The 21427-nt window shown below is 48.3% G+C and overlaps 1 protein-coding gene across 2 annotated transcripts in view; it reads right to left on the reverse strand.

Annotated features, from left to right (window-relative positions):
* Positions 1-15942, reverse strand: part of DCX (doublecortin) — a 158381-nt gene extending 142439 nt beyond the window's left edge. Inside the window, exons 1-2 of one of the 2 annotated variants that reach the window (XM_084813354.1) lie at positions 15862-15942; positions 13723-14113 (exon numbers count right to left, since the gene is read on the reverse strand). In XM_084813354.1, the coding sequence (XP_084669480.1) occupies positions 13723-14086 (364 nt within the window). In that variant the 5' untranslated portion in view covers positions 14087-14113; positions 15862-15942. Of the gene's footprint in view, positions 1-13722; positions 14114-15861 lie in introns of those variants that run through there. The other variant, XM_084813353.1, reaches the window with a different exon arrangement.
* Positions 15943-21427: the final 5485 nt, after the last annotated feature.

Raw genomic sequence — 21427 nt, forward strand, 5'->3', positions numbered from 1 at the left:
ATACACAAAAAATGTATATATTCATGAATATATACAAATGAATTATATTCAGGACAACTGCTTGCAAAATGCATCTATTGGGAAAAATGTGTATATTAGGAGAAATATGCGCAGAAATGCAAACATATTTTTGAGGGGGCTTTTTAAAAAATTGCGAACTGATGCAGAAATGGAACAAAACATACTTAAGGTTGGTAAAATGAGAAACTGAGCACAAAACCAAAATTGACAGATTTGCCCATCCTTAGTTCCAAGGCAGTGAGAGAGGATGTGACAGTGATGTTTCTCATCTTGTTCCTCCACTGACCTTTGCTGATAGCTATAGATGGATGGATCCATCTATTTCCAGCCTGTTAGTTTCACATTTATCTATTCATAAATCCATTCTGTACTGTTTCAGCATCAATCTATGATTTTTTTTTAAAAAAAAGTATGAACATTTGCATTAATTTAGGACATATTCTGTGAATACAAAGAAATATGTTTGTATTTAATTTACCCTAAAATACACAGCTCCTACTCATGTTAACCTAAACTATACATGTTTTGGTACATCTTGAGCCAAGAACAGGATTGCAAAATCTGGAGAAGTGCAAAAGCGAAAAGATAACTGTATCCTGATCTGCTACTTAGAGAGCAATCCTATGTCCCCTAGACAGCGTCTGGGTAGAGATAGGATTTTTCAGTTTACCAGCTCTGAGCTCGTAGACATGAGCTTGTGGCTAGGAAACCGTGCTCCCTGCCCCCTGTCCTCCCCCTCGTAGCCAGGGCAGAGAGAACCATGGCAGCTTCCTCTTAGTGCCTGCCCGTGCTCGCAACACAGAGCACGGACAGGGCAAAAAGGGGGCGTTCCTGGGGGCGGGGTGGGGAGGAGGCAGCGGAAGTTGTTTTAGACAGCTTCCTATGCAGTCTCCAGCCCTGTTCCCATCCCCTTCCAGAAGCTATTCTTAGATGCCTGAAATCAGGAGTCTAAGGCAAACTACAGAGCAGCTAGAGCATGGAAGGAATCGTCTCCTCCATGCTACAGCTGCCCTGCATCGGACAGAGAAAGTTGGAGGTGACCATCTATCTTGATAGGATTGCACCCTTGGTCTGGGAAGTATGAATCAAGTGAGTTTGCTCAGAAATGTGGACTGAGCGAAATCCTCAAGCGTCCCCGCTGGTGACCCAAGGTGCAAACATAGCCTAATAAACCTACTCAGGAAAGAACATTAACGTTTCCCTTCTAAGCTGTTCTCCTCCTTGCTTTCCTGATGCATGAACCTAGCCTCAAACCATAAGGTCACTTTCTAAAATGAATTACATTGCACTGTAACTACTAAATCAGGTATAAATGCTGGCAATAGATTATAAACGGTAGCCCGTTAATGTCTCTCTTCATTTCTTGTTGGCCTTCAGCAAACACTAGGAAGCATGGATCTTCCGCAGCTGACAGCACTTTCCATTGCTAAACTTCACATTTACATTCCCTGATACATAGTGGAATTCTGTCACTAAGTACTCTACAGCAGCATTTCTCAAACTGCGGGGCTGGGGACCACCAGTTCATCTCATCTTACTTTCTGGTGGGCCTCAGTGCTGCAGCACCCCCAGTACCTCCAGCAGGAGGGAGAGATGAAAGGAACAGGTGGCGTGGGGGAAGACATTATGACTTAAGTGTAAAAGGTAGGGCTGTTGGAGAAATCTGTTTGGGGGTGGGGTTCGGTGAGATTTCCTAGGCTTCCCCCCCCCCAGCACTTTGTTTCATTTTTCTCCGTGGTGCCTGACTCAGTCAGTCAGCAAGTTGGGCCAGTTCGCAGATTTTTCTGAAAATTTTGCACAGATGTGTGTGTGTGTGTGGGGGGAGTATCTGCAATTTGCACAAATTTCTGAGCAATTTGCACAAATTACCATCAAATTTGTGCAAATTCTAGCTGAATTTGCATAATTTCCACAAAACACAGGCATAATTTGTGCAAATTGCAGAACCTTCCCCCCAAAAATATGCACAAAAAGGTTCCCAGAGTTTGGGAAACAGCCCACAGCACGGCTCAGAGATGCAAAGCAAGTCGTACACACACTGCAGAATTCTGTCAAACCAAAAATGAACTGGATTTCTCAGAAACAGACATCCCTAGTGAAAGGAGAAGGGGAGAAGAAATGACAGGAGATGAGTAAGAAGGATTTCAGGGGCATGTGGGGAGAGGAGAAAAACAATATAAAAGTCTTCTATACTTTTGGAGCTTCTGTATCAGCAAATTCTGCCTGAAATGAGGAGACTGTCATGATACTTCCAGAACCAGTGAGTGTACTTAACTTGAGGAAAGCTGAATGGTGGAACTCCCTGATACAGGGAAATCACTGTGGCAAAGAATTTAGCCATTTCCCAAGAGGGAATAGGCATCAATATCAAATGATATCAGTAACTGTCTGATTTATTGATACATAGTGGAACTCTGAATAAAGAACTGATTTATTGTTATCCCAATATCAGACTTTCCTTCCAACTGATCTCCAGAATAGGATTATTCCCCTGTTCCCCACAATGTGCCTGTATTCATATCTACCTCACACAGCCACCATCTCCAACAGCAATTGAAGACTGGCAGAATGTGCTGGAAAAGAGGGAATTATTTAGAATGGAGAAGGCTGAGCTGAGACATGCAGAAAAATCACCTCCCCACTCCCTTCCCGCTTCCTACCCTTGCACATCCAAAAAAAGATCTTAAAACCTTGAAACTTGGGGTCGAGCCCTGAGACCTGGAAATCTTCATACTGGGGTTTTTCTTTTGCGCCTCTGACTTTCTGCACTGCCCTCTCCCTATGCAGCATGAGAAGAGCGCTAAACGCTGGATGATTATTCTAATGCAGCCTTGGTTATTGCAAAAAAGGAAGCAGGATATGAAGTGATCACTCTAGGTCAGCAGTGCAGAGTCTCTTTCAGCCCAAGGGCCAAATTCCACAGTGGAGAAGCTGTCGGGAGGCACATTCCAGTGGTGGCCGGGCGGAGTCAAAGGCAAAGGGGGTGTGGCTACAGATGTCGACGAAATCCACAATGGAATTCATTTAGTTTGGATTTCTATGAATCTGACCTGCAGATTCCCCAGCAGACTGGCTTTTCCTGAGTCCCAGAGATTCCGGGGACTTGCAGACTGTGGCTTTTTTTACCTTCTGGAATTTTATGCAAATTTAGTTGTAGAAAAATATGTAAAATAAAATATTTTAAATATGTAAAATATGTAAAATGGGTGACCAGCCAGATGGGCGATTAATAAATTTAATAAATAATAATATTTTTTTTAAAAAAGCCACTGGCCGAAAATGTGCATTTCCCCTATAGGCTGAAGAATGAAAATGCACATTTGGGGGCATATTTGCCCATTTTGGAGGGGATTTGCGCATTTGCACAAATGCAAATGTTCACAAATTCAAAAAATTGCAGGGGGGGGACCTGATTCCATCAATGAGTGGATGACAGAATGAAAGGAACAATCCACAAAATGCAGACAGATTTTACAAAATCCGTACATCCCTAAGCTCTTACGGCCAGCAACAAAGCCTTAGAAGAGGGATTTCGACCTTTTAGTGTAGGGAAAAAACTGCACAAAAGCCAGAAAAGCAGCAAATGTTAAGTGGTCAGGGGGAAAGGGCCAGGGGAAGGGGTTGTGACCATTTGGAGAACAGTGGAGAGATGGATTGTGACCCTAGGCAGGCCAGATTTGGTCCCTGGGCCTAGGGTGTTGCAGCCGTGCCCTAGAGGATAAAAGAGTATCAAGCTGCAAATGCCCCAGTTGTGAATCACACACACACACACACACACACACACACAACTACTTTGCCACAAGGAATAGGCGATTAAGCAGTGGAGGCGGTGGATCTGCTCCAGATTTCAGTCAGAACCAGTCAGAACTCTAAAGGAGCTATACAGTAGGGCTGTGCATGGACACCCTGATCCAACTCAGAAGCCGCTTCGGGGCTTCCGAGGAGGGCCCTATTCAGCTTAGGCTGATTCTGCTCCCCCACCCAGACCGCCTGGGCCTACAAAGACAAAGCAGGATCTGAACATCAGAATCCCACCTCGCCCCCCCAACATGCCCGCCAGACCCCACCTCCTTACCTGGGCCCTTGTTCCATGGGGGGGGCACCACCAGGGGAGCTGCTGCTGCCACTGCTTCTGGTGCCGCTGGGGAAGGCGCTGCTGGGGAAACTGCTGCCCATCGCAGCCCATCAGCCGCCAACAGGCACGAGGGCAGGAGTCGCCCTCCAACTGCGCTCTCTCCCTTCCGTGCAAGGCAGGGAGGGCGCCCGGTTGGAGAACAACTCCTGCCTCTGCTCAAGCCTTCATGGGTTCCTTACTTGCGAGGAGCCCATGAAGGCATGAGGCCAGCAGTGGCAGCCTGTAAGGAGGGCGGGCTGCCGCCACTGCCTCCACCCACTCCAAGGCCCTCTGGACACGTACCAGCAGCCGTTTTGTTCCGGGGAATGTGGGAAGCCATTTCCCTCTGTTTTTGCACCATGGCGATGCGCAACACGAGTGGCAGATCCATGATTTTTCTGGTTCGGTCCATCGAGGCAGATGTGCTCTGCGATTGGATGGTGGTTTTGTGGGTCTCCCCTTTAAGTATCATATGAACTCATGAGGATCCCTTTTTGATTTTATGGATCCTCATTTTACCCAGTTCCCGTAGCACACGCTTTCTTCTTGGCTTCGTTCTGCCAAAGGAGAGTGGGAAGGGCTAAGGCTTCATCTGCCATGCCTAGCAGAGACTAGGGCAGTTGCTCTCAGTGGCTAGAACTGGAGTGGAGAGAGAAATGCCACGGAGCTTCCGTGTCAGCTCCCATCCCATCCTGCTGCTGCCACCACCATCAGTGCAGACAATGGCAGCTTCTCAGGGCAGCAGGAGGCTGCTCAATTATCAGGCGGCTCGCGCACCCCAATGGATCGCCTTGCACTACCCCTGGGGTGCGTGCACCCCACTTTGGAGACCACTGCTCTAGCCAAATAACATTCAGACAGTCCTCTCCTCTGTAGTGACACCACCTCTCTCACAATGAGCAAACGGAGGCTGACTCACAGCAAAGCTGACTCCCTCCTCCCCGCTCTCCTCTCCTCTCCCCTCCCCCACCTCTCCCGGTGGCCGGATCTCTCTCAAATTGATACATTTGGCACCTCCGCATCCTCTCGCCTTCCTCCCTCCATCCTCCTGCTCCTGCCCCTCTGCATGATATTTCAGGTTGAAGCTGATACATTTTAGAGACAGGCTGTCTAGGCTGCTCAGAAGACATGACAGGATCCTTTTGCCCCTGCTGAACTTCAAATGCCAAATCAAACACAGACAAGAGACTTCAGTCTATGGCTTTTAATCCATTACTTCAATGGGTCATACAGATGCGAATTCTCAGTGACTCTCAGTCTACAAAGGAAATGCCTTCAGGGGGATCAAAAGATAGCTACGAAAGTTGCTCACTGTTTGAAGAAAGGCGGGCTCGCTATCCTAATTTAAGGGGTGCGGGGAGATCTCCCTCTATCTCGGGAGGCTTCTAAGCTCAGCTGTTCACGCTGGGCCAATCGGGCAGACCATCTAAGCTCCGCCCCGGCTATCTCTCTCTTGGCTCTGCGTCTGCACCTAGCATCTAAGACTTCAGGCTCTCCAAGCCCTGATTCTCCCTGTTCGCTATCTCTCACGGGGGAGGGGGGTGAAGAGGGGCCCTCTCCATCCAGCTGGGCCTTTGAAATCTGAGGAATCGGCCTATCCAAGTCTGGACAAGCCTGGGAAACTTCCTCCCCTGTGTCTTGCAGTTCTTCTTAGGGATGTACGAATTCCTTACCTGGCTCTGCACAGGGGCATCTGCGGTGGTGGGGAGGCGCTCCGTCCCTCCCCCCGGAATCCTCGACGGGGAGGGAGGCGCTCCGTCCCTCCCCCCGGAATCCTGCTTGGCCGGCTCCGCTCTGTGGCCAAGCCGCAGAGCCGCCAGCCAACTCCGGCCGCCCTCAGCCAGACATCCGGCCGCTGGGCAGCCCTGTAGGGACGCAAATGGTGGCTGTCGTAGCCACTGCCATTTGCATCCCTGTATTGAGCCATGATAGGCTACGTAAATATTTGCATACGCTGGGTTTCTTTTCCCCCTGCCGTGATAGGCTATGTAAATGCTTACGTAGCGTATCATGGCAGGGGGGAAAAAAACCCAGTGTACGCAAATGGTGGTAGCCGCCGCCATATACATACGCTGGGTCCCCCCCCCCCGCGCCGTGATAGGCTATGTAAATACTTACGTAGCCTATCATGGCCTCTGCAGGGACGCAAATGGCATCCCTGCGTTAGCCGTGATAGGCTACATAAGTATTTATGTAGCCTATCATAGCTAGGAAGAAGAGGAAGCAAATGGCAGCCAGGATGGCCGCCATTCGCAAAGCAGCACGGACAGGAGCAGGTAAGTGCTCTGTTTCGTGTGCCTTTCATGGGTTGGGGGGGCGATGGCTTCATTCGGCAATGGATTTTGGGGGGCCGAATGCACTGCCATTCGGCCTCACCGAGATCTGTCATGGAATTCTCTGACATCCCTAGTTCTTCTTCAGAATCTGAACTACTCTGCCACTTGCTGCGCTCAGAAGCAACCCTGACAAGACATAAGAAGAGCTCTGAATGTATGAGGCAGATGAGGTGCTTCGTGGAGAAGCCACTTTGCTTTGGGGTGTCTTGGTCCTGGTCTGATCCTTTGTATCACGACGAGGCACCATTGAACCAGCCCACTTTGCCTCATTATTTGGGCTTCGTACCGAGGTGGTGCACAGCCCTACTATCTGGGATAGCTCCTTTAGAGTTCTGACTGAAACCCCAAGTGGATTCACTGCCCCACTGACATCATAGCCACCAGTAGGGATGTTAGAGAATTCCGCCACGGATCCCAGGGGGGCCGAATTCCAGTGAATTTGGCCCCCCGGAATCCGTGGCGGAAAGGAGCAACCCGCCCCACCACCCCACGAAAGCCCCCTGGAATGGAGCCTACATGGCGGCGGCTCCGGCTGCAGCTTTGGCTCCGACGGTGGCTCCAGCGGTGGCGACGGTGGCTCCAGCCGCTGCCGGGCTGCTGAGGACGCAAATGGCGTCCTGAGTAGGGGACGCCATTTGCGTCCCTATGGTAGCCCGTGATAGGCTACGTAAATATTTACATAGCCTATCACGGCTAAAGCGGGGACACAAATGGTGTCCTCTACACCATTTGCATTCCCATTTTCTCCATGATAGGCTACGTAAATATTTACGTAGCCTGTGACAGCTAAAACGGGAATGCAAATGGCATAGGGGATGCCATTTGCGTCCCCGCTTTAGCCGTGATAGGCTATGTAAATATTTACGTAGCCTATCATGGGCTATCATAGCGACACAAAAGGTGTCCCCTACTCAGGACACCATTTGCGTCCGCAGCAGCCCGGCAGCGGTTGGAGGCCCCGCTGCAGGTTGGCCTGACCAGCGGCTCCACAGCCTGGCCACAGAGAGGAGCTGGCCAGGCAGGATTCCGGGGGTGAGGAATGGATCACCTCCCCCCCCATCAAGGATTTTGGGGGGAGGGACGGAGCACCTCCCCCCCACCGCAGATGTCCCTGGACGAAACCAGGTAAGTGTTTCGTACATCCCTAGCCACCAGCCTCTACTGAGATTAAGCATGAACATAAGAACATAAGAAGAGCCCTGTTGGACCATCCCCTGCTCTAGCAACCTGGTTTCCACATTGGCCAACTGGAGGCTCTAGGAAGCCCAAAAGAAGAGCATGAAGCAAGTGGGTCACCCCTCCCCTTTGCCCCCAAGCAACTGATACTCAGGGTCAAGCTACATGTTATATTAAAGACACAACTTGCAGCTATCTCTTTATCATTTTTCAGTTGGGGTGCTTTTTTTGTAAACCAATGGGTGCTTTTTTTAAGCCTTGTTGCCATGAAGAAGGGGTGATTTATCAGTAAAATCATGGCTGGGGGGAGGATTCGACCCTCCCATATGGCAGGGTCCCAATAAAAATTGGAGCCCCCAACTGAAAAAAAAGAACAAAATAAGGCTGTAGTTGCAAGCTACATTTGTAAAGTTATCATGCTGTTTGACGCTTGGTGATAGACTGCTTCTGAACATGGGAGTTCCATATAACCATCATGCCCAGTAGACAATGATAACCTCCCGTGCTCCATGAATTAAGCAACTTTCTTTTTACAGACATCAAAACCAGAGACCATCACTGCATCTTGTAGTTACAAACTTCCTACGTTTATGATTGAGTTCTATTGCCACAAAAACATACAACCCTGCTTGGCAGCTAAGACATGAAGAACTGTCAATATTGGCTCTACACACTGACTCATTCCCCCATGTGCCAATGCAAGCACGGGGCTTTTAAGCCCCCTTCCCCTTGCCTTACCAGCAACAGAAGTTTGGACAAAGGTTTATGCATCTCAGCAGCTTGCTTGTAGATCCAAGCCAAGTGCTCTTAGAAAGCAGGCGATGTGCATAATAAAGGGTGGTATTTGGGGATCCGGGAGGGGGGATGTTGACTGAATCCCATGGGGCACTAGTTGCATGATCCTGGACTAACTAGGAAGGGGGAAAATCAGTTTGGTTCTTATTTTTTCAGATTTACCAAGCATACAATGGCATTAAAATACCAGGACAGCAAAATAAAAATGTAGTCTGTGCTAAATTACATGTTACATTAAATGTCTAGTGTGCAGCTAATCCTCACCATTTTGTTTACCTTAGTGTAAGCGTGCAGGGCCTAATCCAGATCAGCAACACCACACATGGGTAGGGGAGGTTTAAACCCTGCCCAGTGACTTTTTCCTCCAAAATTTGCCACAATTGAGGGTTTCTCTCTCTCTTTTTTAATTCCCTGTGTATGGGGGGGATTTTTTGGGGGGGCGAGTTCACAACTACCCTACTGCACACAGTGGACCCAAACTGGATTGGGGGGCCATGCATTCACACTAAGGTAAGCAATATGGTGAGGTTCAGCTGAATTCTATACATTTAACACAATACGTAGTTCAGTTGTCTGTATAAGCATCTTAAATTACTTTGCAGAGATTGAAAAGATGAAATTTACCTCTTTCTGTGTGTGCGAAATATAGGGATGCACGAATCCCCTTACCTGGGCTCCGCAGGGGGCTCCGCAGGGTCGGGAGGCGATCCGTTCCTCCCCCCCAGAATCCTCGCTGGCCGGCTCCGCTCCGCAGTGAGTCCGCGGAGCCGCTGGCCAGCTCTGTTCCGCAAGCGATATGGCTGCCATTGCCATGCCATATCGCTGCTGATGAGAAACAGGAAGTGATTCGGACGCAAATGGTATCTGCTACGCCATTTGCATTCCTGTTTCTTCTTGCGACAGGCTACGCGTCTGCATTTATGTAGCTATTTATGTAGCCTAGCCTATCGTGTGAAAAAATGTCCCTGTTTTACTTTACTGCACGGTAGCTGCACGGTAAAGGCAGCTACGCAAACGGCTCCATTTGCGTGGCTACCTTTACCGTGAAAGGCTACGTAAATACTTACGTAGCCTATCACAGCAGCCTGGCAGGACGCCAATGGTGGCCGCTACAACAGCCGCCATTTGCAGCCGCAGCAGCTGGCCAAGAGACCAGCTGCCGCTGCCGCCACCTTTGTAGCTGCGTCCGCCACCTCCGCCACCGCCGCCCCAGGTAAGCTTCATCCCGGGGGTATTCCGCAGGGTGGTGGGGGGTGGCAGGCCGTTCCACCACAGGTTTCAGGGGGCCGAATGCCAGTGCATTCGGCCTCACTGAAATCCGTGGCGGAATTCTCCGCCATCCCTAGGAATGATCGAGAAGAGATGCTGGCCTTCCTCTCTGTGACAGCCTTTCAAGTGCTTGAAGAGCGCTATCCTGTCTCCCCTCAGTCTTCTCTTCTCAAGGCTAAACATGCCCAGTTCTTGCAGTCTCTCTTCACAGGGCTTTTTTTCCAGTCCCCTGATCCTCTTTGTTGCCCTCCTGATAAAATTGCAGGGGGAAAATAACTCATCCTGAACAACAACAAAAAGCTTTAATAATGAATTTTGTTCACCTACCAAACAAATGAACAAAACAAAACCTGAGTGTTTTTAGTTGTAAATTTTCATAGCTTTATGATTAAGATTCTGTTTATTTCTATAGCACCATCACTGTAGATATCACTTCCAGTGGCAATTCTGGGGCTGCACAGAAGGGGGAGCAACAGGGTAATTTACCCCCAGCCCCCACACAACCATGGGCCCCCTGCCTCAGCTCTTGCATGTATGGTTGACCCCTCCCTCAGCCTTGCCACATTGCTCCCCAGAGCCCCACTCATGCCTGGGTCCTTATTGGGGGGAGCAGTGACAGGGCCCCCAACATCACATCTCCCCCAGGCATCATAAATCCTCTGGGCCACCCCTTGGGCAAAACAAAAATGTCAGGTCCCTGGCCCAAGGAGCTTACAGTTTAAATTTGCACGGGGGGGGGGGACAACAACAGGGCAACAGAAAGGGGAGGTCATTTAGTCTAACGGCCTGCTCAACACAGGAGCTGCAATGCAGGATGCAACCACTGGAGCCTGGTAGCGCTGATGTCAGTGGGGCGGTAAATCAACCTCAGGTTTCAGTCAGAACCAGTCGGAACTGGAAAGGAACTATAAAAGGTGCAGAACCCAGAGCCGATGCATCACCCCACTGACATCGGAGCCAACAGCCTCCATTGGACACAACTACAGCATTCCTGACAGATGACCATATAGCCTCTGCTTAAACACACCTCCTGAGTCCGTCTGTCTCATCCTGGAAGAAAGGATGAGGCACAATGTGACACGGATGGATATGACCCAATGCCATAGAACACACCTAGGTTTTGTTTCAGCTGCATGTAATTTCATGCAGCATGTCAGCCCCCACAGCTTTCACAGACACAACAGGAATGCATGGCTCTAGATCACTTCCTTTCTGTGTATTTCCCTGGTTCAAGCATGTTGCTTCTAAGAAAGGGAGTTACGGTAGAAGTTTTCTGTTTGAACTGAGTCTCAGAATGCATTGGGAAAGCCACTTGGCCTTTTTTTGCATCAATAGATGGAACTCAGACGTTGAAACAAAGAATGAAACCGTTGGTCCGGCAGTCACGGCAGCCTGCACCAATGGCTGTGCTTTTCATATATTATGCATATCGGTTTCAGCCCATGGCAAAAAAAGATAACAAAGCAGGCCTCGGGGAGGATAGCTGACACCATGATGTCATTCTTGGAGATCCTAGCTTCAGAGATCATATATCCAGGGAATGACATCATTCAAGATGGCACCCTATTGGCTTAAAGGCAAGTGGCAAAGTACCTCAGTAACTTAAGAGTATGCTGGAAGTCTGCATGTAGCCTGAGAGAGATAAGGAAGAATGTGAGACTGAATGTTTGTATCTCCAGCAGGAATACAATCAACAGTAGCACATCGGTGCCTCTACCCGGGCAGGTACAAAGATAGCAGCCACCAATGCCCATCATGATAAGAACTGAAACCATCTAACAGGGTCTCATAAAGGTGTGTATGTGTATGTAGACACATACATACTATGCACAGTCTTTTACGTGCCTCTCAGATATATTATGCAGACGGGCGAACTTTTATCCCAAAAGATCTGGGCTTGATCACAAAGGATGACGCTCTGCAGGCATATTTTGCGTAGCTCCTTGCTTCTGCAGGCATTGCCTTCAAACCCACCATGTACCACCCCCAAAAATATTATACACCCAATATAACACTGCATCTTCCCAAATTCCTTCCTTTGGGCAATGTTATACCCGTCTTCCTCTCCTTTGGGCAGGCAAGTCACTGTGGGCATGCTGTATGCCCTCCTTCACTCCCCCCACCCCTCCAACAGTTTCACACTCACATCTCCTATGTATAACCCTCTCTCACTCGACAGACACGCCTTCCCCCATGGGTATACAGCCCACCCCTTTTGAGCTTCCATAGACGCACCTTATAGACACACTGAACACATTCGCCCCAGACAAAGGGACACACCCTGCAGACACACTGATGCACATTTATGGCAAGTCCTGCAATTTTTTTAAAAAAAGGAAAAACAAATTCTCCAACCTGCAGGAACCAGGAGCTTGAGAATCTCGGCTTGTTTTTTAAGAGATCATTTTTCTTTAATTGTTGCAATAAAGATGAGATTTTTAAAACATACGCACACACACACACACACACACACACACTTAGAAAAAGCATCGTCCAGAACAAATGACAAAACTAAAGATCGTATCAGCAATGCATTTTATTTTCCTGTCTTCTTAAATAATCCTGGGAGTTTTCAGGCAATCCACATTTGGTTTTATTTGTGACTTGCAATGTGATGTGGGAGCGTTTGGAGTTGGTGACTCTGCATACTGCAGACACTGAGTCACCGTTACGGACAAGCAATTCACTCGCTAAGCACGCAAGGCACCGCTACATACATCCAAGCTTACACACCCCCTGCAGAATATGGTGCAAATGCCTTTCACAGACACAGCTTATCCCAGACACGCCCATGCTGAAGTACTTTTGCCAAGCCCTCAGACACATGCATTCACATTCACACCCACTCTTACAGAAATCCCAGGCACATCCCCTTCCGTACAAAGCACATTGGGTACAAGGCATTGTGAAGGATACTGCAGACATGCTCCTGAATACTAACAGCCTTCTCTTCCTCCCCTCTCCCCGCTCAGCTCAACACACATAGAGACATATTTCAATCGATGTAATGTATACACTGTGCTTTCTCATAATATACCCACTCTGAGAACTTGCACCCTACAAATACACTGTGAATGGCCTCTTATGTGCACACATGCCCTAAACACAGATATGGCGCTGAACCCCAAGGTAGGAAGACTTGTACACACATCATCTTTGGGACAATGCCACTAATGCTCAGCTGAGACACTTCCCTATAGGCAGATTGAACAAAATATCCCAAACCCAACAGGCATGGCACTCTTCACAAACAGGCAGAATAAATGTACAGCTTTGCATATAAAGTTTGAATACGTCACAGAGCGAGAGAGAGTTACACAAAGAGGCACACCGCTTCAAATGCACATACACACTTCAGCAACATGTGCATAATGACACCCACGGTCTGTACAGAAATCATGCAATTGTATCTTCATCCCAATCCCTATACAGTCATTGTAGACACACACACACCCAGACACATACTTTATGGCACAGAGGGAAGACTCCTTTACATTAATCAGCCAGTGGAGAACTTCATATATCATCTATTACCGGGGCTTATTCCTTTTCTGCTCCTCTAAAAACACATGATTTACATGCCAGAAGTCCCAGTCCCAGGTCCATCTCTAGTTAAGGGATCCCAGTTAGCAGGGCTAGGGAAAGACTTCTACCTGAAACCATGGGAAGCCACCACTGGTCAGAGAGTAAGCAAATATTGGGCTAAATGGATCCACAGTCGTGAACAAGGCAGTTTGATATGATCCAGATGATATGCACCCACTCAGCATTCTGGATAAAAACTAAAGTAATCCATGAAGAAAGCACCAATGGGTGAAGGACTGCCCTCCGTGAAATTCAGGGCAGCTGCGTTCTTCAGTGGCATACATTTAATCACGACCCATGTTCATCTAACAAGAGCAGAGGCAGCGGGACATTCAATGTGCCACTTTCTCGACTGTACCGCCCTCCCCACCACCACCACCCTCCCTGTACCAGCAACAATCACTGCTCTCTGTCCCTGCTAATTACCTTCTTCCAGCTCATCCATGCTCCCAATCTTTCGGCTGCCATCGATGGTGTAAATGTAGCGAACTCCCTGAGGCAGGTTAATGTTATCGGACAGAGACCGGGTCAGGTCAGCGAGCAAGGCGTCAAAGCTGCGGAAACGGTCGCCAGAGACAGCGTACACAATCCCCTTGAAGTAGCGGTCCCCGTTGCGATAGAAGCGCACCTTCTTGGCTTTCTTCTCATTGCTCAATGCTTGTAAGGTCCTGGTTCGGTAGAAGCTACAGTGGGCACTGTGAGTGGGGCTAGGCAGGCCATTCATACGGGAGCCTCGCATGTTTCTGGACGCCTTGTCTCTTTCGTCAAAGTGTCCAAAATCAAGTTCCATAGCTCGGTGACCCCTAGAGATGTGAAGCTGAGGTGGAGGAGGAACAGGGGAAGAGAAGGATGCAAAGGAAAATTGCAGTGAGACAACCCAGCATCTGGAGAGAGAAATGGCTGGTTTACGAGATCTGGGATTTGAACTTCTTTCTCCCCACCCACCCCCCTTTCTTTAATGAGAAGAAACCCCACTTTCCTCTATGCTTTACTTCTCTTGGACTGATGCCATAAAGGGGTTTACAATACACATCCCATGTATTTGGGATGGAGGAATGGTTTAAATACTGGGAAAGGAGGGTGTCTTCTGGCGATACAATGGATAAGACTTCGCAATGGACATCTTATAGCATTGTATTGAACCCAACAGACTATACATCAGGATCAGTGCTGAATATCAAGAATGGGAGATTGGCCTGAAAATGACCATGGTGCTGTTGCGGGATGTGCACCATCCACGAACACCTTGGGATGAGCAAACAGAAGTTCACTGCAGCTGAGATGCGGCTGTAGACTGACAAACTTCCACTGAGCGGTGGATGCACAGAAGCGACAAGCTAAGCACACCCAACACCTCAAGAATTAAATTTCCCAAAGATCCAGTGTTGTTGTCTGTAAGGGTTTCAACACATCCATTCTCTGATGGGGTGTCAAGAGGGCCGTTTCAAATGGGGAGTCATGCACTGAAATGGCTGGTAGACCAGATAGACAGGCAGCGACAATGCAGTTTTCTTTGTGACCAGCTATTAAGGAACAGGGAGCAGTCAGATCCAGCACTTGCCCTCCCCTCATTCACAGACCCCTCCTAGCTATCAATCAGTTTTGGAGACTAGCTTTGATTCCCAAGAAAATGGAACAACAAGGGGGGAAATGACCCTAACGTTCAAATGGCAGGTAATGTTGAATTACAATATTTCATTTCAGGTGTCATTTTATCAGGAAGGATTCTTTTCATTTCCCTCCCTCCCTTCTTCTTAATGAAGTGATTTTAATTAACAACAGTGCCTTGGAGAAGTATTTCACATTCCACCACCTTGAGCGCACCTTTCATTGTTCAGAGCTGTACGCATATTACTAGCGCGAACAAGAGCCTCCGTTTAATTTGTGCAGCGGGGTGTGGGGGGAGAGAGGTATGGCAGAAATCGTGGGCAGGAGCTACTACGGCACAAGAGATCACATCGTCTTGCAACGTACAACTCCAAACAAAAAAAAGGAAAGCTCTGGATACTGCAAAACACTGCTGTCACTTCGAAGCATGAGACTATTAGCATGCAACTCACATCTGCTCACCGTGGATTCACACACAACAGAAATGGGATTAAAACCCAGGGCTCAGCGATCAGGTACAAATCCTGGGAAAAGCTGCTGCGTTCCTTCTGCCACCCACCCACCCATCCGGCTGGATGGCCCTTGTCCCTTCCCTGCGCCTCCGTTCATTTCTATGCAGTGCAACAGCGACCTGTGCCTGACCTTCGTATTGTCACCGTTATACAGCAAAGGGAGTTTTCAGTCCATCTTCCTTCCTTGAAGTTGCAAGGCACTTTCCCCCAGCACTTGCTATACCTACATGAATAGTATTCTGGAAACAATGGAATCTCAACGCAACTCTTAAAAGTGGCGCAGGAAGCTTTTGTGTTGAGATCATTATTTTTTCAGTGGGGGCGTGGGGTGGGGTGGGGGGTAGAAATGCACCATTGGTTTGAAACGTGAAGTCTTTCTTTCCCCGTCTTTTGCATCTGACATCTGTTACTTTCTCTGCCTGGAAAAATCTCAAGCCCCACTTACCGGTTTTCAGCTCGCAGGGTGGAGATGCTGAGAGAGAGAAACCCAGCCACACTCTGCCTTTGTTGTCTGAGCTCCAAGCAAGAAATTCCTGCCAGTTGGGCTAGGACTCCTCCTAGGTCCTAGTGCCTTGCCCATGAGCTCACACCCCCTTCTGCAAACTAATCTTGCCTCATTGGCCCTTGTCATCAGGAGTGATTGTCATGTTAGAGTTCTCCCTCTCCGTATTTGAGAGAAGGAAGGACAGCATCATTCCAGATTTCCCTAAAGAGCGGCAGAGGGCTGAGTGAACAGCAACTTGGAAGCATGGCTTGCTCTTTTCCAAAGAAAACCATCTATTGTCTCCTGTCCTAATGACCTCCCAGACCCAGCTGGAAACAGCTGACATTTGATTTATGCTGCAGCATTCTACATTTGCAGATGCGAGGAAGGTGTGGAAGGTCTCAGACGTGGGATTTCCTGGTTCCTGCTAAAATCACAGCTGTCCTGCAGGCTATGAGATGGACGGGAAGGTTGTGAGCAAGTGATGGTGGAAGCGAAAATCCCCCTATCATGCTCATGCCCAGAATTTGCCTACAAGCTCTGGAATATGGAGATGAGAGATTTACTCGGTTGGGATTAACTAGGGAGCACAACTTTATTCCTTATAAATTACAGATCTGCAAAGGAACGACTAGAGCTGATCCACTCCAGTCTCAAGCCTCCCAGTGTCAGTAACCCTTTGGGCTGTGGAGGCATGCCTCAGCTTACTGCCAACAACAGATAAATGTTTAGGGCAACAACACCCTGGCTCATTGCTGAGGATTCAAGCTCTTCTAAGCCACACCTCATAGAGCCAGGATGTTGAATCTCAGGCCTACAGGCCAAATCTGAGCTGCTTGGGGCCCAAATCCAGCCCTCTGGGGTTCCCCAGATGGCTACATTCCCCTTCCCCTGGCCCTGGCCCCCTTCCCCTGACTGCCGATTGTTTGGTGGCTTCCCAGCTTTTTTGATTCCCCTGGCCCCGTCCCCTTTCCCCTGACTGCCAATAGCTTGGTGGCTTCCTGGCTTTTTTGATTCCCCTGGCCTCATCCCCTTTCCCCTGACTGCCGATTGTTTGGTGGCTTCCCAGCTTTTTTGATTCCCCTGGCCCCGTCCCCTTTCCCCTGACTGCTGATGGTTTGGTAGCTTCCCGGCTTTCACACATTTTTCCCCCATTCTAGAAAGTTGAAATTAGGGAAGGGTGGACATCCCCCCCATCCAGGCTCCCCGGGTTCCCGCCAAGACCGTGCCCCCACTTGCACACCTCTGGACCCATGCGCATCCCCACTCCTGTTTGCCAAGCCACCCGCACTTACCCCGGGCCCATCCGGCGAGCTCTGCAGCTGCCATTTTGCAAGGAAAAATTGTCGGCCACAGATATGCACGCATTTGCTCGTATGAAAAATGGCGCTGTGAATGACCGATATACACAAGGTTACCGGCGTAAATGTCCCTGGTGTGAGTGTGGGTGGCTCGGTGAGCAGGGGGTGTTGGGCAGGGCAGGGGGCTCAGAAGACACAGCTCACGGCAGTGGGCAAGGGGGAGTCTGCTGGACTCCTGGACCATCAGGCTCCTGCACCATCTCTACTTGAAAGGCCTCTCCTAAGGCATAGTTACTGGCAAGAAGAACTTCAGAAAGAATCTTATAAAAGTTTAAACAGAAGAAAGTCCTACAATTCCCAGCATTCCCCAGCCAGCCATGCTGTCTGGGGAATGCTGGGAGTTGTAGGACTTTTGTCGGTCTAAACATGCATAGGCCATCTATGATAGCTCCTTTAGAGATCTGACGGGTCCTCCCTGAAACCCGGAGCAGATCCACTGCCCCACTGACATCGGAGCCACCAGCCTCCACTGATGACATAGACATAGATAACAAGGTGCCTTGTATGAACTAAACCCAGAAAGGCAACATATGCATACATTTATAAGCAAACAAACAAAGTACCCTGGAGCAACCGTATGTTTGATGGTTATGAGATGCAGATCTCTGGAAGAGTTCTGCCAGTGTCTCATTCCAGTCTCCTGTAGGCTAGGCTGTTGTCTGCTGAGATTCTACTCCTCCAGGATGATGTTGTCCCCGATGACATCACTTTGTGCCGGGCACGGGGAAAAGAGGCTTTGTGAAGCCATCAGCTTAATCATTTCTGACGTGGTCAGTGACAGAGGATCGGGGAACACATCCATTTTCCTCCCGTTGGTAAATTCATTTGGAATTTTTTTTAAAAGGTGGGTTAAATTTAGCTCCTTGAATTCAATTACCTGGCCTAAATGAAGGAAATATTCTATCCTCCAAGCAGTAGCGGTGAGACAGTGATTTTCCCGTAGCAGTTAAATCTGGCTCAAGATGTTGCTGCCTTGCTCCTTGAAAACAGGTATGCAAAGAGAGCTGGTGATACGGTGATAAGGTCCCTGGTTCGGAACTCACTGCAGCCGCATACTCATGAGGTCAGGGCTGAGGAACCTTAGGCCTGAAGGCCCAATCTGGCCCTCTTGGGGTCCCAATCTGGTTCTCTGAACTTCCCCAGGTGGTCATGCCCCCTTCCCCTGCCCACACCTCCTTTCCTGGAAGTTCCACCGATCATTTGGTGGTTTCCTGACTTTCCCACAGCTTGCCCCCCCTCATTCTAAAAGGTTGAAATGCCTCTCCTAAGGCTTTGTAGCTGGCTGTTAGAGCTTGAAGCTAATGTATGGTGGTCGTTTTTTGCCTATTGGCCCTGCCCCTTTTTGCCTCACCCACCATTGGAATGCAGCCTCTGAGAGTGTCTCCACAATTGGGTTTGCCCCTTGGGCTGAAAAGGGTTCCCCACCCCTGCACTAGCTTGCCTTAATCCTCCCAGCAGCCACTGTGTGGAACCTCCAAGTCAGAGCCGCTGTACATCTGAGTCCGAGATGCTGGTGGTACTTGATAGGCTTTTGGTTTGGTCCAGCACGGTCCTTCTTATCTTACGATGTTCCTTTTTTTCCCCTATGATATTTTATTCTATTTGAAATAAAGTTAACAAAATAACGGCAACAAAAAAGAAGAACGCACGTAACAATAAATCAAAATCACCCAAGAAACAAAGGAATTCACTAATGGTCTATAACTGATATGCTTATGGAACATGTACAGTAAAATGGCCTAAGAAGGAGCTCAGTGCCTAATGAAAGTAAAAAAAAACACAAGTTGTATAACATACAAAAGGCATGTGTGTGAGTGTATGTCATTGTGTGTGTATGTGTGTATTCATCAGAAAAAAGATATAGGCAATTTGGTTGGAATTTTATCAAAAGTCTAAAGAGCATCAGCGTAGGAAATGAATGGAACCCATGGTGCCATAATATCATTCTTCGAGTTTGGTTCCTTGCTCACTGCACTTGCTGAGTAAGTCTATACAAAGTCATAGTCTCCCAGATTTTATCAATCCACTGCTGTTTAGTTGGTTGCTTTGGAGGCTTCCAATTGCGTGCTACACTTGACTTTGCAGCTGTATGCAATTGCTTGCAGAGGTTTTTATGATGAAGGTTTCATGATGTTCTTATGATGTCAAGGAGGCAGAGCAGCACTATTTTTAGCCAGGCCCTGCCTTCCCAGCACTTGCCATTTTGTTAGCAGCCAGGATAGGGTGGCCATTTTCTCCCTCTCTCAAAATACTAGCACCCGGGGTCATCCCATGAAGCTGATTGGTGGGAGATTCAGGACAGATAAAAGAAGGACATCTTCTCACAGTGAATAGTTAAACTATGGAATTCACTACCATAGGACGTAGTGATGGCCATCAATTTGGATGGCTTTAAAAGGGGGTTGGACAAATTGCTGGAGGAGAAGGCTAACAGTGGCTACTAGTCCCGAGGGCTATGTGCTACCTCCAGTACAGAGGCAGTGTGTCTATGAACACCAGTTGCTGGGGAACATGGGCGGGAGGGTGCTGTTGCATTCATGTCCTGCTTGTGGGTTCCCCATAGGCAGCTGGCTGGCCACTGTGTGAACAGAATGCTGGACTAGATGGACCTTGGTGGGCTGTTTTAGCAGGGGAGTTGTATGCTCCCTGTAGCCAAGTATGGTATAAAGTTAAAGAACCATCAGAAAAAAGAGCTAAGCCTTGAAGTTGTCCATCAACAGCATCTGGACAGCAGCAGACTGAGCAGAAAGGCACACAGGTCACCTGGTCACAGTTTTCCACACAATGGTGAGATATACTGTATGTGTATTTAAATTATAAGAATTATTTCTAAATTTGCACCTCTACATATAGATTAGAATGTGCAAATTTCATGCAAGTAAGTGTCCTGTTTCGGGGGGGAGGTGATACGTGCCCTCTTTTTGGGTGATTGTCAAGTGGCCACCCTAACCCAGGACAAGAATCAATACAGCCGGACAATGGCCAATGATGGTTCATGTAGGAACTGTTTTCCAGATGCCAAGACTGGCTGGAGGTGTCTTGCCTTTTTCACCTGTTCTGTACTGAATCACTCAGGGTGGTTGGCTGGTCATCGTGGGTGACGATAGATCAGGTTTGGTCACAACACCGATGGAGCACTGTGGGTAAGGCACATAGGTCATTGGTGAGCTCCATTGGTGAGCTCCATTGGTGAGCTCCATGGGTCATTGGTGAGCTCCCAGGGGCACCAAGAAGGCAAAAGGAGATGCCCGTGCCATGACTGTGGCGCTCAGGGCAAGGAAAGGGATCTCAGGGCTGGATCTGGATCACCCCTATTGGCTAACAGTAAGAATGCCCACATCGCTACTTCTTCCATTGCAGATCTCTTTTGTTGTACGTTAATAAAGTTGTGGCTACGGATGTACAGATTTTTTTAAAACCCTGCTTCATCTGTGTTTTGCAGACTGTCAGGCATCTTTCTTTTCATCATCCTTTCGTTGGCGGAATGGTACAAGAATTCCGTTGTGCTTCCACAAGTGCGTATTAATGCCAATGTGCATTAGCTCAAGTGCACATTAGCGCAAGTGTGAATTTGCACAAATCCTCCCCCCAGAGGGGGGGAACAGTTCACAAGTCAGTGGATTAGTGCGACTTGGAAAAAGCCAGTCTGCTACAGAATCTGCAGGTCAGAGTCATAGGCTGAATCTACACATAGCAGTTTTATCTTTATCATCCTGCAGTGATAACTGTTGGTGCCCATTGGTGTCATGTGCACCAGTAGTTATCATTGCAGTATGATAACAGCAAAAGTGTTGTGTGTAGATTCAGCCATATAAATCCAAACTCATCTGAATCCATTGTGGATTTCCCCAACATCCCTAGCTGTGGCCCTGGTTTACCCAACATCATGTGTATCGCCTTTTTATTCCTGGATGTGGTCACAAATGGAGACACTTCTTTGAGGGAGGACATTACAGTTCCTCACCAGAAAGGAGCACATTTATTGTGTAAAAAATAAATATTATTGTGACAGCTTTTCCAGGCAATGACTTTTCTGTAGGCTTAGGTCATGCTCAGCTTGAGGGATTTGTCTACGTTAGGTCAGAGGTTTAGAATCTAAATCCGAGAAGTGAATAAAATTGTGCTTCCCTTCACCCTTCTGTAATTTGCATTTGCAAAAGCCTGTG

Source organism: Heloderma suspectum, chromosome 9, assembly GCF_057233095.1.
Source record: "Heloderma suspectum isolate Gila_16-S chromosome 9, 16-S_ref, whole genome shotgun sequence".
Taxonomy (NCBI): domain Eukaryota; kingdom Metazoa; phylum Chordata; class Lepidosauria; order Squamata; family Helodermatidae; genus Heloderma; species Heloderma suspectum.